General features: G+C 35.5%; 1 protein-coding gene across 1 annotated transcript in view; it reads left to right on the forward strand.

Annotated features, from left to right (window-relative positions):
- Window positions 1-18,036, forward strand: part of KCTD8 (potassium channel tetramerization domain containing 8) — a 253,332-nt gene extending 235,296 nt beyond the window's left edge. Inside the window, exon 2 of the mRNA XM_059162385.1 lies at window positions 16,673-18,036. Coding sequence (XP_059018368.1) covers window positions 16,673-17,133 — 461 coding nt within the window. The 3' untranslated portion in view covers window positions 17,134-18,036. The remainder of the gene's footprint in view (window positions 1-16,672) is intronic.
- The last annotated feature ends 229 nt before the right edge of the window (window positions 18,037-18,265 follow it).

An 18,265-nucleotide genomic window follows, 5' to 3' on the forward strand; every position in this document is an offset into this window, starting at 1 on the left:
GATTTTTTTTTAAGATTTCATTTATTTATTTGTCAGAGAGAGAGCGAGCATTCACAAGCAGGGGGAGTGGCAGGCAGAGGGAGAAGCAGTTTCCCTGCAGAGCAAGGAACCTGATGTGGGACTTGATCCCAGAACCAAAGGCAGATACTTGATTAACTGAGCCACTCAGGTGTTCCAACTTTGAGGATTCTAAATAGAATTTTTAAATTTTTCTTCTCTTCTCTGTTCATTTCTATTTGGTCCAGGCAAAAATGTTTTTGTTGTTTGTCCAAGTCTATCTTTTTAATACTCTTATTTATGTAAAATACCTAATTTTGTTGTTGTTGTTTTCTGTTACATTAATGAATGAATGGCTAGGTTCCTTAGTATTGGTAGATGTCATAGGCTTTGCCCAGCAGATTTTCAAGTAACTTTCTCTGACAGAATACTGCAGTGCTTAGACTCTGCCTTACTGGGAAGAGGGGCTGGTATTCTTGACTGGATGACCCTATTAGAATGCATTGATATTTCACTGGTATGTAGTGGGATGAAGCCATCCCAACTACGTATGTAAAATACCCACCTCTTACTTTCAGTCAAGTCAAGGAGAGGCTTTTGTTTGTCTTTTCCTGGGTAGATCACCTTTCTCTTTACAGACCCATCCATCCACCCCTCATCTATAAGAGAATTACTTCAAAGCCCTTCTCCTTTATCCACTGAAAGAATGATCCCCAGAAATATAGTTGGTTCTCTTTAGAGAACAGTTGAATTTTGTCCTACAATCAGTGCTTCTGCCTTCTACTTAGTGAAATGGACCAGCCCAGCCATATAAACAAGGCCCTGGTCTTCTGATAACTGGCCGAAGAGTTCTTCTATTTCTTTTAATTAGTTTACTCTGGGCTTGAGTTCTACTAGATTATACTTTACTTTTTTTTCCTGTGAGTGTATCAAGCTGATGTTTGCTCTATTCTTCTTTACACTGATCTCATCTGTTTTCTGTCACCCAGTAATTTCTGTTCTGAAAAATTTTTGAAGGTTTTTCTTGTTTTCTAGCACTGTCAAGGATTTAGTTCATGTGTTCTCTCTCTTCTCCATTTCCTGGCCATAACATATTAAAAGGTTTTGTAAGAGATTGAACAATTAAAAAAAAAATGTCTTGCCATCCTGATTCAATCTCCTCCATTTCTTTTTCTGTCCCTTCTAGACTATTACTACACTAGGGAAGAATATGTTCTTAGTCTCTGTGACATCAAGTATGATGCCATCTTCCCTGAAAGTTTTCAGTAAATGCATAGTACTAATAAAAGTGACATGGGTTTAATTCATTTTTCCTTGTAATTAGAGTTTTATAGAATGCACTATCCTAAAAGGTAATATTTTAATAAAATGTATAGGAACAAAAATTGAATTATGAAACAAACTTTTTGTTGTTAATTAAATGCTTAACTTTAGAAGAATTTGGATGCATAATACTAAGGATTTTGATTATAAAGTTTTACTCTAGTTATATGTATATTTTTGCTATTGTAAACAAAAAAGATAAATTAGTAGAGCAGATGCAACAAAAACAAACATTAATAATTCCCCTTTGCTCTTTAATCTACACACTCAAAATCTTCTGTCTTCTGAATAATCTTTGACCTTGAACTTGCAGTTCTACTTGTAAAGTAGTTCACAGCACATGAAAGACCAATGGAGGGGCGCCTGGGTGGCTCAGTAGGTTAAAGCCTCTACTGTCAGCTCAAGTCATGATTTCAGGGTCCTGGGATCAAGTCCCACAACAGGCTGTCTGCTCAGCAGGGAACCTGCTTCCCCCTCTCTCTGCCTGCCTCTTTGCCTACTTACTTGTGATCTCTCTCTCTCTCTCTTTCTCTCTCTCTGTCAAATAAATAAATAAATAAATAAATCTTAAAAAAGACAAATGGAGCAACCAGCCATTGAGGCAAAGGAGTTGTGAATCTTTAATCATTGGTTAAGCATGTTCTTTTTGTCCTTCTCTAATATATAGTCATAGTTGTATTAAAATCAATCATAATGATCATAATTCCCAATTATAATAAGTCATAGTTCCCAATTAATTAGTAATCTTTATGTACATTTCTTATAATTGAGTAAATGTAGCCCTCGTTTAGTTCCTTGTTATGGAAAATTTTGCCCTAAAAAGAATGCATATATTTGAAATTTCTTTCAGACTCTACATAATTTAAGAAAGTTTTGTAAAGTGAGCAAATAGTGACCAACCCAGATTACTTTCCCCTAAACCTCATAAAGTCAAAGCAGAATATTCATCTCTGTGAATCCTGTGTTCTCGGGGCTTCATGGAGAGAGTTCTGTAATGCATCCTACTGGGAGCATACTCTGTTACTAATGCTTCCTATATTAAGAAATTTCTATCTTCAAGCTTTAATGAATGGGTATTAACACATCTTGTAATTAAACATGGCTTTCCAAGAGTATTCCCAGTGCAAATTCTTCCTTTACGTAGCCATTTTGACTGATCCACACCAAAGGTTTTATACTAGTACATCTTTTTCTTTGGTAATGGTTTCATTAGCACCAGTTCACAATCTTTTACTTTTAATCTTTAAGGCTTTAATGTCAGAGAGGGAGATTGATGTTACTGCTGCTACTGAAATATTAGGCTTAGACTAAGCACACTATAAAGTGACATGAGACGTTCAAGGTGTCTCAATCCTGACAGAAACTACTCATTATCTAATTAGGCTCTGAAAGCCTGAGCAGAAATTTCTGGCCTTATGTGAAAACGTTTCAAGAGGAGCACATCATTGAAAGGTTCAGTTTTAAGGATAGGATGCCTTACTGTACAAATAGAATTCTGATATTTTGGAAGTTGTGATATCTGACAGGTCTTATTATCTTAAGATAATTCCCTCATCTCTGTGATTTTTCTCTGCTATAATTCTATAGCTATTTATCCATTTTCCTAGTTATTTCTACCATGTAAATTTTATACTGGAATTAACATCTTCAATATATGTATGTTTTCTTTAAACCATATTTGCTTCTTGACCTGTGTTTATCTAATTAACGTAGAAAATTTAATTGGTCTAAATTCCCAAAAGTATGCTTTTCAGAGGATATGGCAACATAAACATTTGTTTTAAAGTGGGAAAATCTTCAGTTTGATGAATAGAGTTTGCCTGCTTAAAGTGCTTTGTTCCCAATAATGGTCACAGTAATAGGAACTGAGTTAGAAGGCCCATCCCAAATTTTCATACATTTAGCCTTCTTAACTTATTTCTTGTGAAGATAGCTGGACATGATATAAAATAATACTATACTGTAAATGATCTAGAGGAATTCTAACACTTAGGTACAGTTAGGTACTTTTATCCCCAGTTTTTTTTTTTTTTTTTTTTTTTTTTTTTTTTTTTTTTTGAGCTGTGCATCACACATCAATCTTATCAGATTAGGAAGACTTGAAGCTCATATATGTTCTACCTCTAGTTTAGGATTGCAGGGAAGCTGATTTAAACACCATTTTCAGGTTTTTGAAGCAGTGTAACTCAGAGCTTAACTCAGTATAAGCTCTGAAGTCTGGGCAGATGAAACTCTGAATTCTATCTCTGCCACTTTCAAATGTGACCTGTCAAATCACATAACCTCCTAAGCCTTGGTTTTCTTATTAGTAAAATAGGCACAATAGGCCTTATTTTAAAAGTTACTGTGAAATGTAAATGAGATGCTATGTATATGCATTTACCATGGTGCCTGGTCCATAGTAAGTGTTCAATAAATGTTTAACGTTACTCTCCTCTTGTACTCACGTGAGAAACTATGAACTAAGAGAAACCGTCCTGGTTGCATTACTGAGTTTGTTTCTCTAAGCCAATTCTCTCCTTTAACTAGTGGCTACGCAGGAAAAGATGATACACAGTGACATATTGCCATGGGATGGTGTGAAACACTTATTTTGCTACAATACATCTTGGTCTCTGCATTTGAACAAACTTCCATAATAAAGCATATATCAGATGTGTGTGTGTGTGTGTCTGAGTTTGTGTTTTTCTTGCACCCTATTTTACTTTTTGAAACAGATCTTTTCTCCCAGATCACAGGAATGGATGAAAACTTAGTGTAGGACAATAATAGTATTTTACCCACTCTGGTCACAGGCTCTAAGGCAGGGATGGGGGCCCATGGCCCTGTTAGGTAGAGTAAAAGTAAATCCCTAAGATTCCTTAAATTGTGTATATTACTGTTATAACAATTTGCTCATAAATACACACTGATTTTTTTTCTGCTTAATATAAATTTTCCCAGATTTTTTGATCAATAACTTAAGATGTACATTAAAAATTTAACTTCATGCATTTAGCATGAAGTGTTAGAGTCCTCCAGTGACAATATAATGAACATGTCACTAACTTGCTTCAGAAGAGAGGTTTCAGTTACATTTCAAGGTTATATGTAACTAATAAAATATACAAATAGATGTATAAAGATCATTTTTCTGATAAAGTTAATATTTCATGTGGTCTAAAATACTCGTCTAACTGGTAGGGGACAGAGGGATTACAGAGTCACACACCCAAACTCCCTTTCTTGTCTTATTCTCTTCTACTGTAACTGGGGTGGGGAACTTAGTCCTTGGCAGCCATATCCGAGAGCTTTTTGACTAGACCTTCTTTTTCTCTCCCTTCATCAACAGTTTAGTGTTCCAGGGATTTCCTAGTATTAAACTACCCCAATTACTTGTCTCCCAACCCTTATCCTTGCCTTAGATTATGGGGCTGGGTTGGTAAGGTATTATGACTGGTCCAGTCTATGTTATAAACCCACTCCTGTAGGCTGAGGTTTAGGGTCTGTTACATAAGATAGATAGGAGTACTGAGTATATTCTCAGATACGCATGCACACACAGCCAAAAAGATATGCTGCATTTATTTAGGTATGCTGTAAGAGAAAAATCAACCTATAACTTACTTACGTGAGGAATTGAAGACGTGTGATATTTAGGATAATATCAGTATCTCCAATTTGGCTTGAATAGAAAGTGGGAGTAATAGTAAATGAGTTTTGGAGTTTAAATTGGGACCACACTATAGAAAGTCTTGTTTATGGGTCTAGCAGATTGGATATGTTGCTGAAAGCTTTGATATTTTCTGAGAACAAGTACTATAATAAGAGCTATATTTCAGTGCTATGTAGCTGGGATTTTAGTATGGATAGCAGGAGGTAGATATTAAAGAGGAAAAGAGCTCTAGAATGTCATTTCAATAGATTGAGGAAGAGGTTAGAAGGTGATTACAATAGATTCAATATGAGTTAATGAGGATCATAACTGTGGGGAGAAGAGTGAAATGAGTGACTGAGACATTATCAAAGTAGGCACAAAGGGATTAGTGGCTGTCACAGGAGCAGGGAATCAATAGGGGGATAAGAATAGAAATAATGAAGAAGACTGTAAGACTGCAAACCTGGCTGATTATGAAGATTATGGTGCTTTTATAAAAAAGAAAAATAGAAAACATAGCGGGAGGAACTGGTTTACAGGGAAAGAATAATGAGCTCTTTTTTGAGCATATGGTATTTGAAGTTAAAGAAATGTCCAGAAGGCAGTAAACTCGTGGTGCTAGAATTTCATAGAATGATCAGTTGTTAGACGTGCGTGGAATCAGTTACAGATGAGAGACAGTTCTGTGATTATAAATCCATACATGCATGCACACACATATATGTGTATATAGAGATGTGTGTGTAATATGTGCATGAGGGTAGGTGGGTGTGAGTGTGCACGTGCGTAGAAAGAAAGGAAAATTTTGTGGGAATGTTACTGTGTAGAGTGTACTGGGATGTGACATTAGGAGGCTATAAACCTCGTTATTGGAAATAATGGTTAGTTTATATAATTGGGGGAAACAGACTAGAGATGATAACTGTTTTCTAAAATCTTATGGGCTATTAGTTGGAAGAGAAATAGGATGACAATCTGGCAGAGACTGCAAGAGATTGTATTTTTAATAGAGAAACTTAAGATCCTGTAATTCAGATCCAATAACATCCAGTTGTTAAGGATGTTTTCTCTTATATAAATGCCATAATTTAGCATCTACCGAGGGTCAGACAGGAGACTAAATAGACTTGTATTAGTTTCCAATGGCTGCTATAATAAATTACCACACTTTTGGTAGCTTAAAACAACAGAAACTTATTGTCTTAGGGTTCTAGAGGTCTGAAGTCCGTGAAATCACTTTGACTGGACAGAAATCAAGCTGTCGGCAGGGAGTTCCAGGGGAAAATCCATTGCTAACCTCTCCCAGCTTCTGGTGGCTGCCGGTAGTCCTTGATTTCCAACCCAACAGTCTCCATCCCCTGACATCATGGTCGCACTGCTGCCTTTTTCTCTGTGTGTACCAGATGTCCTTCCAACCCCCTGTGCAAGAATACCTGTGGTTGACTTCAGGTCTCCAGATGAATTCACCATCTCACTATTCCTTAATCACATCTGCAAAGATTTGCCCATACAAAGTGACATTTACAGATTCCAGATATTAGGAACAGATGTAGTTTCTGGGGCTGCTTTTCGGCCTCCTGTAAGACTCTTCCTCACACATATCTTTACGTAGAGAGACTCTAGGAGGGAGGTACCCTATTTTTAATCCCTCTTAAGCAGAATGGGAAAATGAGCCTTGAAGACCCCCATAGCTACACATAGCTAGTAGGGGTCAGAACTTCACTTCAAGCATAGTTTTGCCATTTCCAGAGGTAGAACTTTTTTTTTAACTGTCGCACATCTTCACCTTAAACTGCTGTGAGCATCTGTGTTTCCGTTTTCCATGCACCGTACTGATTCTGCACTGAGCTGCTTCCATAATAGGCACACTTTTATGAATCTCAAAGTGGAAAGGAGTGGCACTCACATTAAGTAGTATGGCAGCTACAAAATGTTACATCTCGCTGACCATTGTTAGAAGTACTTGAAAGTACTTACTGGCAGACAGGCACTCAAGATCTCAAGAGATCTGACAAATAAAAATCCCCTCAACTATGACTTTCCGCCAGCAATTGATACTGTTTCAGGAATCCAAGAGTATTACTCTCTCTCTCTCTCTCTTTTTTTTTCTTCCTTTTGCCTGTCACGACCTCTTCTTCCCCTCTTGTCATCAAAAAAATTTTTTCTCAAGCCTGAGACAGATTTTTCATATTTATAACAGCAATGATAATTTACAACCAGCATGGATTTATGTTCACATAAATTTGTTGTACACAGCACATCCTAAATGTAGCCCCAGCCTGTATCTACAAAGCGCTTTTCTTTCCCCTCCCAGGGCCATCAGATGTGTTGTAGATTTAACCTCTCATTAATCCTTGCCAAGCACCATGCAGGTGTTATGATCCACAGTTTATGGATGTAGAACAAGCAAGAGTTGGCGTGTGTTCACAAATTTGAAAAAGAGATAAATTATCTGTCTTATATAGAATGTTGCTTGAAAAGGGAGGTCATTAGAAGGTGACCACCTGGGCATGTGGAAAAACACTCTATCAATATCAATAATAAGGAATGGTGGATTTGGTAGTGGGAACCCAGGATTACATGGTCTTAATTCCCAATTCCAAAATGAGCCTGGGCATCTCAATGGAATTTTGTAGGGTTGTGTGTGTGTGGTTTTTTTTTTTTTTTTTAGGGTGTGTTATTTACTTTCTTAAACACAAAAATGATCACTGTACCACAGAATCCTATGAGTGAAATGCGGAGGTCAGTTTTAAATGTAGCCCTCAGACAAGGTGTCGGTAACCATTTCACATGTGATCAGTCTTCTAAAAGGACAAGTGGGCATGTGATACCTTTCCTGTTAGAAATATTTAGGTGTAACAACCCAATACAATCACATAGGTGATGTAGAATTCTTCTAAAGAGCAAAGAAAATGGGTTTTCTTCATTATTTATGGTTCTCAAATACTTTTTTCCTTTAGTAACTTAAAAGGAATAGTATAGGAATCTTCCCAAAGGGACACTTAGAGTAACTAGAGAGACTGTAAGCCCCTTCTTATACCCCACTGCCAAAGGCTCATCTTCTTTTTTTTTTTTTTTCTTGCTTGTTTTTGTTACACCTTGTAAGCTTAATTATACTTGGGTTTATCTTTTTTTAGTTAAAAGAAGACAAAAAGATGTTCTTTGGGAATAAAACTATTCCCTATGTGCTTAGACATTCTTTTGTAGGGAAAACTAATATCATTTAATTCAGTTCAACAATGAGTTACTGAATTGGTATAAGCCCCATCATGGGGATGGTGCTTCAAGAAATGCAAATTAAAATTTTGTACGTGTGTCTGTGTGTGTGCCTTGTGGAAGTTAAAAGTCGTATAGAGATGACTATTATTTAAGACAAAAATAGGCTCCATACTTTGAGACAGATTCAAACAAACTGGTATGGGTCATTAAGGGAAGAGGGTCAAGATATTATAGCCAAATGTGAGAATGGAAGGTTTTATGCTGAAAACACCATTTGGCTTTGAAGAATGATGAGCATAGATGGAATACAGTCTGTGGGGAGGGAAATCGGCATGGGTTAAGTAAGGCCTTTACTGAAAGCAACACGTATGTTTTGGTTGCCATGTGGGGAGCAGTACTGGATGGACTGGGATAATCACTTGAGTCACGCTAAGAACAATCCTCAGTGCCAAAATGTAGCGTGCAAGCTTCATCCTGTGTGCAAAGGGAACTATTTGGAAGGCTTTTGTACAAATGAGATACTTGATGCCATTAGACTTCAGGAATATTTATTTAGCTAATTTGCAATAATAGTTTGAAGTGAGACTAAAAGGAATTCGGAGAGCTGGTTAGGAGACACAGTAAGAGTTAACGAGAAACCTGTTAGAAATGGTGGAAATGGAATAGAAACGAAGGGATTGATTTAAGAGCCACCATAGAAGTAGAATTAACAAGACCTGGAAATAATTGGAAATAAGAAATGAATCCATTGGGTAGCCAAATTTGACCTTGGATATCATCTACAGAAATAACTACTAGGAAGACACAGATGTATGAAATGCAAGGAAGGTGATAAGATTACTTTTGAAAACCTCCTCAAATATATGTTCAATTAAACATATATTTTCTCTCACATTTTTTCTTAATACCACATTACATTTGCTTATTTACTTAATTATTACTCACTTTATTTACATTTGGTTCAGTGACAAAACAAATCACTGAAGTGAACTGAGTGACACAAGGAAACAAAACATGGTCACCACCTTCATCAAAACCATCACCACTTTGAGGAAGCATAGGACAACAGATACGTGACTCTGGGACAAATATTTCTGTGGGGATCATGGGAGCTTTCTTACCTCTCTGTGGTCATCTTGGTGAATATTTAGCAACATAAAAGGTACTGAATATTCATTGAGTAATGATTGAGATAGTAAGTAGTAGATACTATAGATATTCATAGGAGTAAAGATCATTTCATTTATTTGGTCGAGCAATTACTCTGATTAAGACTTCATGATAGGCTGGAAAGGCAGTTTCTACCTTCAAGGCATTTACGGTTTGAGACTGGGAAACGTACTATAAATAAATAAGTACAATCAAAAGTTAGCAGGTACAGGGTAGATCAAAAGAATGGACCAGTGACTAATCATGTCAGGATGTAGAAAGGAATACCACAGCATGTTTATCTTTCCAAATTACACCTCTTTTATTTTCTTTTTTATTCCTCTTCATTCATAAAAACATTAAGTAATGATGGTAGAGACTGTAGAAAACATAAAGAAATGAGTTTAACTTTTCTCATATAAAAGTTGAACTTTATTTATTCAAATAGCCTTTTACTCTAAGGTGAACTCACCTCCTGTATGGACTTTAAGTTTCAATTTAGTGTGAGAATTTAACTAATAAATTAAAAATAATGCCCATTCCTTAGTTCACTCCAATCACAATTTACTCCTGCTCCCTCCTTCCTGTCCTTTACAAAAGTTAGTTACCTATGCATTACTGTCACCCTAAGCCTGACTTACTTGTGTGAGTGTGTGTGTGTGTGTGTGTGTGTGTGTGTGTCTCCTTCTTGTAACTATCACTATGCCTGGTCCTTGATAGGTGCCCAACAAATGTTTAGCAAATCAAAATGGAGTTTTTTCCCTTTTGACTCAATACTAGCTTAATACCTAGAGACATGTGGTGCTAATATTTAAGATGGATTGGTTCATTCTGTTTAAGTAGCACATAACCATTCACAGACCATTGAATTTAGTACTATTAAAGGGTAATTTTCCTTCTGGGAATTGGGCCTGTTGCAGATATATTTTACATATTCAGTCTTTTTTATCATCACTAGGCAGGTAAAGAGATTAAAATAAAAGGTGTTTTCAAGTGTGCAGTTGTACACGTAAACTGCATTTGGAAATGGCTGTGTATTCCAAGAAAAATATGGAATTATTCAATGTGCTTACACCCAGAACTATCCAGAAGTCACCTGTCTTTTCTTAAAGATGAAAATATTAATGTTTAATTTCTGTACTACACTAGCCACCCAAATGACTTAGAAAAGCCATAACTTCCTCCATTTTGTATCAGTGTAATAAAGCTCAATGAAATTAATTGTAAGCCTGTTTTACCCAATTTTATACTTTTGGCCCATTGTGATACTTTCAATTTGTTTTATTGTGCTTAATGTAATGTTTTTACTATTGCCTCTAATTCACACATCTTAACAACTTAAAAGAGAGCTTTTGTGTTTTATTTTTTCAAATAAGTTCCTTTTAGAATATGAAAATTTAATACTTCATAGCCTCTCAAACCTGTTGGAGAGAACTTCATGGCAAATTGCTTTGACATACGTTCTCTCCTTTCTTAGTATAGCCCTGTGACTAGGTATTTCTGTTCTTATTTCATTTTTACTGAGTAAAACCTGAGGCCTCAAGGGGCTAAGAGACAGCTGGAAGCCATGTGTTTTCAGGTACCACATGTAGAGCCAGAGTTAGAGGGGAAGGATTTGGGTCCCTCTGTTTGTTCTCTCAAAATTCGGATAAGCAAATCAGCCATACTACCGATGGCCAAATCACATAGGATATTTATGCTGAGTAATAACATTTGACATCGTGAACATTTACACATGCCAAGCCCCACCTAAGTGTTTTATGTGTTAGCTCTTTCAGCCTTACCACAATTTTGTGGAAACAGGCACAAAGAAAATCACCCAAGGAAAACACACCTAGTAAATTATTAAACTAGGATGTGAGCCCAGCCAGTCTGCACTGTGATGCCTTAAATGTTACTGTCTTTGCCTGCGTTTCCATGAAAGGAACAGATTTAATGAAACAAATATAAACTGTTAATGCCTTCTAAACTACACTACCTATCAGTAAACTTAGAGAAAGTTATCCTTGAACCATGTAATTCTGTGAAGTATTGTAGTGGAAATTGAATTTGTTTCCACATTCTAAGAGGTAACTTTTATTAGTGGTCACTCATTAATTTTTTATATATTTAATATCTGATTAGAATTTTACTGTGTGGAAAATCCCTTCCTATTCATTATATAATTTAGAATTACAGAACTTCATAATATAAATGAATTTATTGACAAATGAATTTTAATGACAAAGACCAAGTTTTAGAGAGGTTCCATGAGGAACACAAAACACAAAGCACTTAACCAAGCTCAAAGCCAGATCTTCCAAGGTCATTCCCACACTGAAGGAAAATGTGAGCATAATAAATGAGGGGTGTGTGTGTGTGTGTGTGTGTGTGTGTGTGCATGTTGTGTACTGACTGTTCTTTAAAAAAAATAATATTTGTAGAGGGGCATGACTTAATTGGCTGACTTGCATGTCTCCTAGGTAAGGCTGTCATTCCCCTGAAAGAGGATCAGCTCCCAGATGCAAATCCTAATCTGTTTAATGGCAAATAGCCAAATGAAAAGATTTAATTGCCTAAATACTTTTGGGAAAGTTTCTAGGTATACCTATGTATTGGATATTTTTAAATAATTAACTCCTTTTAAAAGTCAAATAAGTAACAGTTTTGCTTATTCATTGATTTGTTGCTTGTTCTAATAATTACTGGTGAGCTTATTTATGTGATAGAAGAAAGCCCAGCTGGTAAGACCACCAAATTACATTTTGTTTTCTTTTCTTAAACTCAGTCTGTCTGATGCTCTAATTTGCAAAGCAACATGCTTTTAAGAAGATAATTTATATATTTATTCTATTACTAGTTGAAGAGACACAGAGAAGTTTCTGACACACATGCTTTTCCCATGTATACAGGACTTGGACTTGGTGCTATTTAAATAATTTTTCATCATGTGCTTAGGACATTTCCTGTGGCTTTTGTTCATTGAATGGAATAATGTAAAATTAGAGTTTTAAATTATCCCTGGAAGCCTGCAATTAGCAGGCATTCTCAAGAAAACTAAGCAAATAGAGTAAATCATTACTTCCTATGCATTTTGTTCATTTTTCTTAAATTTCATGTCATAAAAAGCCCATAAATCATTTTATTATTGTATCTTAGCTCCAGTTTGAATCCACTAAGTTATCACTAATTATTTAAAATATGCTTAATCAAATTTCAGTAATAATATATAATATGTTGTGCATTATCAAAAATTCTGACATTAATCAAAAGGAAACCATTTGTTCCTGCTGGTGATTTATACAGAAAACCGTCATAATATTCTGTATATTCAAAAGGGTGGACAAGATAAAGTTAAACCTTTTCCTTTAAGTCATAATAGAAATACCTGAGCCAAACATCTGAGCCAAACTTACCTAAAGATAATTTATGGTATAGAAGAAGTGAGAAATATAAGTGTGTATTTGCTGTTTCTGGTTAATAATTGGATCTATTCTAAGTTCTTAAAACTCTTCAAAGTGTAGGGATAGAGGGCACATACCTCAATATCATCCAAGCCATCTATGAAAAACCCACCACAAATATCATTCTCAATGGAGAAAAACTGAAAAAAGAAGTTCTTAAGATCATAATAAATTCATTTTCCCACATTCTTTTTTTCAGAATTTAAAGTCTGTAGTGAGAGATATTCTAAAATGTTCATGCATTTTAAACACTCAGTGTTATAAAATATCATAAAATAGCCTGTGAGCTTCACCAGAGACCTTACTGTGAGCCTCCTCTAGATCCTAACACAGTGCCTGGCTCATAGTGATACTCCATTCCACTCCACTGGCTAAACTGCTTAGTGCTTCCTTCACAGAAGTTTTCCTGGGTGTTCTGTCCTATACTCCAAGAGCAATTCATTTCTGACGTACATACACTGCATTCTATTGTACTGTGGAGTTTTTGCATTCATCTGTGTATATATGGGGAGGACTGGGAGGAAGCTTATTTCCATGAATAAATTGTAATGCCATTGGGCATAATAATCACATGTAATTTAGTTAGCTAACACATGAATTTTATATAACTCCCCAGCATATGTCATTAAGCATCTTTCTCCCAGTGAATAAAAACAGAAGGAAATATTTGCCCTGGTGGTACCTAATACCCTTTTTCCATGCTGTTTTTCCATTCTGATGTTACTTTTCTGCCTTGGTATCTCTATCAAATGCTCTATTCCCCAGCCTATTAACAGAAAAATGATTTCTCATCACTCAATTATCCTTATTTATAAATTGGTTTTCCAGGTATTTGAAGTTAATCTTTTAGTCATTATTGGGAATGAAAATCACATACTCTTCTGTCAAAATTTCTGGTTAAAGTAATGCAGGAGACAGACATAAAAGGTAAAAAACATTTATTTATAACCTATTTTGGAGTAGGCCAGTGAGCCTCATGCTAGCGTGAGGTCACACTCACCCATAAAGATAATTAGATAAATAGATGCTACACCTCCTCCACCACCCTGAGCTCCACATAAACACATACATGCAAACTCTTGAGCAAACTTAAAATCTTCAGAGATGTCCCTAAACATCTGCACATTAGAAAAAGAAATCATAATGATGCATTCTGATTGTTGAGATTTATTTTATTAGACTCTTTTATATGGTATTTCATTTTATCTCCACCTATGGGGAAAGTACTATTACCCCACTTTACAGATGAGAAAATTGAGGCTTAGAGGAACTATGTACCTTGCTCAAGGCCACTAGACTATTTGCCAGAGAGCTAGAATTTTATTCCAGATCACTAGGAATTTAAACCCATTTCCATTTCAATATCATTACCACTAAAATCTGATGCCACTGAAACACTGATCCTACAATAATGCTGGAGAAGTTGGCTAATGCCAGTGAGGGTCTATTAGTCAGGATGCAAGAAGAAAGAGAAGGCGTATCCAGTTGGGTAATTTGAGAAAAGTTAAATATTGACAGTTTACAACAGAGTAGCAGTACCCTCATGCCAATTACAGTGGACATGGTGAATGCTGTAGGCCTGAAGATGTGAACCTCTGTTTAATAGACTATGGAAAGAGAGGTTCCAGAAAGAGGGAGGGAGGGGGAGAGAGGACAGAGCTGCCAGACAGGGCTATGCCTCTTGGTCCAGGAATACAGTGAGATCCTGAAATCCTGGTGGTGGGATGAGATGAGGGCATGGTCTTGCTAATCTTTATCATTGGCTGAATTCAGCTGAAAGACAGAAGGCAAGGGAGGCTGAGGACATAGTTGTGCCCATCAGCCACTAAGGAGAAAGGAATGTCGAGAATGGATTTGGGTTAGTAAGCAAGGAGTGTTAATAAGTACATCTTCTCTGCCCCCATCCCTCAGACCCACCCCCATTCTCTATTACCATAAGTGAAAATGGCAGAGACTTAAAAAAAAAAAAAAAAAAAATAGCTGTTAGGTTTTGTGCTCCTTAATCCATGGTTGTGATGCTTTTGAAATGTATTGGTGTGCTTTCAGCATTTCTTAGAGTTTACTGTATTGTGAACAAGGGAAGTATGAAATATTAGTTAAGACCTTCCCTCAAACATATTCTTTAAAGTTTTGAAGATTTCTTTTTATTTGTTTGTTTTTGGTTATGTCAATTCAGATACAGTTTACATAACAAAAGGCACCCATTTTAGTTACACAATTCCATCACTTTTCACAAATGTATACTGTCCTATAGCTAACACTATAGTCAAAATATAGAATATTTCCATCATTCCCAGAAGTTCCAAAGCATTTTTTAATGCATTTTTTAATCCCACCCAAATCAAATTTCAACCTCTTAAATGTTCGGTATCCTCTTTTGCTTCTTCTGATTGTAAATAGGAAAATTGGTAATATTGCCCAAGAGAATGTTGCAGATAGTAGATGCTTTTATGGCAAGTACTTTTTTTTATAAAAGTTGATTTGTGTCCCTACTTTTCTGAGTAGTATAAAGTATTTTTTACTATATATTAGACTGATTTACTATATATTACTATACTTATTTACTACATTTATTATTTATATTATAGATTATATTATTCAACAAGATATGTAATTATATTTTATATATTATATACACTTGTATTTTATAATTTTATGTGTAATTATATATTATATAATATATAGATTCACAATCTTGGCTACCAATTGAAATCACCTAGTTCTATTAAATGACCCAATGACCTGATAGCATCTTATTATAGTGGGATGTTTAGGGTTAAGACCAAGGCATCAATAATCTAAGCTTTCCAGATACTTCCATATGTGGTCAAACTTGAGACCCTATAGATCAGACCAGTTGTTCTCAACTCTGGCTACACAATAGAATCTTTTGGGCAATTGCTTAAAAATGCCTTTCCCCACTCCCCATTCTGATTTATATGACCTGTTTATAGAAGTTGACTACAGGAAAAAAAACAAGATTTGAATAACATATTTCTCAGTAGTTGGGCTTTAGTTAATCAAGGTTTTATTATAGTTCTGTGTATCTGGTAGCATTCAGTAAATGTTAAATGGAGGTCCTAATCCCAAAGCAGAGTCAAGAAGAATAAAATATGCTCCCTCTTGGAAGTAAACTGTTTGTGTATTTGAAATAATTATCTTGGCAAACTATCACTTTCTGAAAATTGTCCTCCTAGATAATTTACCTCAAATGGTAAACCTTGTATTTTTAAGAAAATACTATATTTCAACTTTATTTTTTCATCGTACTATTAGGCACATATATATCTTGCCTCACTTTCATAATTCTCTTCAAGGAAATAGACAGAAAACAAGATTAAAAGACTGAGGATAAGATTTAAACCAATCTCCCACTTGGAAACATAAATGAGGCTATTGCACCTCTGAACCTGAAGAGTACTACTATGTAAAATAGAGCAATGGTACTTTCTGCTTTTATAATGTAAATATATACACAAAGGACTCCTAGACCAATAAGTAGAACAAAAATGAACTAAACGTCTCATGAAACAGTTATGGGACTAACAAAATATGTACATCTAATATCTTTTTAGATTTCAGGATCTAGTAACAAAAATAACAAAAATCTTCTTTTCAGCATAAAGTTATTGATGATTTATTATCGCAGAAATGCTCATTAACAAAGCCCCTAAACTTGATTTTATAAATAATTAATCAGCATCACGCATGTTTCAATGTGCATTAATAAAGCTAGGTGTCGTATTTAATCCCTCAAATATAAACTAATGCAACAAACAGTGATTTTTTGAAGATAAATGTTCTTGGCTTAAAATTTTAAAAATATAAAGCTTATTTAATGTGACCTTCCCACTACTCATTTAATTATTCTACTTGTTTTTTTTTTCTTTTCTTTTCTTTTTAGGACCGCCTCAGAAAATAGTGTCACCTAAACAAGAACATGAAGATAGGAAACATGACAAAGTCACAGATAAAGGAAGTGAAAGTGGCACTTCCTGCAATGAGCTCTCGACTTCCAGCTGTGACAGCCATTCAGAGGCCAGCACTCCCCAGGACAACCCACCCAGTGCCCAGCAGGCAACAGCTCACCAACCCAACACCTTAACATTGGATCGCCCTTCCAAAAAGGCACCTGTGCAATGGATGCCCCCACCAGACAAACGCCGAAACAGTGAACTCTTTCAGACACTCATCAGCAAGTCCCGGGAAACGAATCTATCCAAAAAGAAAGTCTGTGAGAAGCTAAGTGTGGAAGAAGAAATGAAAAAGTGTATTCAGGATTTTAAAAAAATCCACATTCCAGATTATTTTCCAGAACGCAAACGCCAGTGGCAGTCTGAACTGTTGCAGAAATACGGCTTATAGTAATCGCCACATTCCTGCCGTGTTTCAGTGACATTCGATGTTTACTACAGTGTTGCCGCCTGACTATATCCTAACAATGGTCAGTGTGATTCTTGCTGCTCTTCCTTTTTGTGAACAGTGGACGTGGGACAGTCTTTTCTTTCATTCTTTTTTGTTGTTGTTGTTGTTTTTAGAAATATGATTTTGAAAAAAGAATAAAAAACAAATGTTGATTCAAAATGGCATATCTGATTCAACCCATTTTGCAAGAATGAAAGTAAAATGTGCATGATCAAGAAGCTTCGAATCTTGATTTTTTTGAACTGTGCTCACTGGATATGTTTGTTATTTTGTAACTCGCCAAAAACAAATCATCGTATCGCTCCAACGAAAATGACAATATGGGTGAAGCAACATCAAGTAAAATGTTCGATGATGGTTTGGGGGACCCAAATCCAAAACTGTTTAAATGTTAATGCAATAAAACAAGTTATTATTTTTGCATGAACACAATGTAACAAATAAATCACAAGACGTAGGGAAGATCTGTTTGTTGCTTGGAAAGAAAAAATTACAAAAAAATTAAGAAAAAAAAAGTGTTTCAGGCGAAGCCTGTAAATGTAAACTGTCTAGGAGATTGATTTTATTTGTTCTGGATCTGTGATATTTTTGTGTATGTGTATGGTGTTCTGTATGTTAAGATGGTGTAAATATGCCTTATGCTGTTGTGTTATGGCACTGACATTCATCTATTAATGCTAGTCATGATTATTTCTGTGAAATGAGTCCTTACATCAGGCTGTGAAAATTGGTCTAATGATGCTCTGAAAGATCCTATTATCGTGTTAATCAAAATAATTGAGGGAAATGGTAAAAAGCTTTATGTATTTATTAAAAAAAGGAAAATATATTAGAATTTCTCGATTTCTGTTGACTCTTCTTTGAAAATACTCAATTGTCACCTTGTCCTCCATGTTCCTTTAAAATCCCAAGCTGGAGAATGATACGTTCAACTGTAATGTTGACAAGTTAGAATTTCGACATAATTCAAAATGGATATAGAGTCCAATCCAGATAGCCCTGGGATTGATTAATAAACCCTTAACCCACAAGAGAAAAAGACTTCAGCTGAGAATGCACTAAACTTCTAGTT

Source organism: Mustela lutreola, chromosome 1 (assembly GCF_030435805.1).
Source record: "Mustela lutreola isolate mMusLut2 chromosome 1, mMusLut2.pri, whole genome shotgun sequence".
NCBI lineage: Eukaryota > Metazoa > Chordata > Mammalia > Carnivora > Mustelidae > Mustela > Mustela lutreola.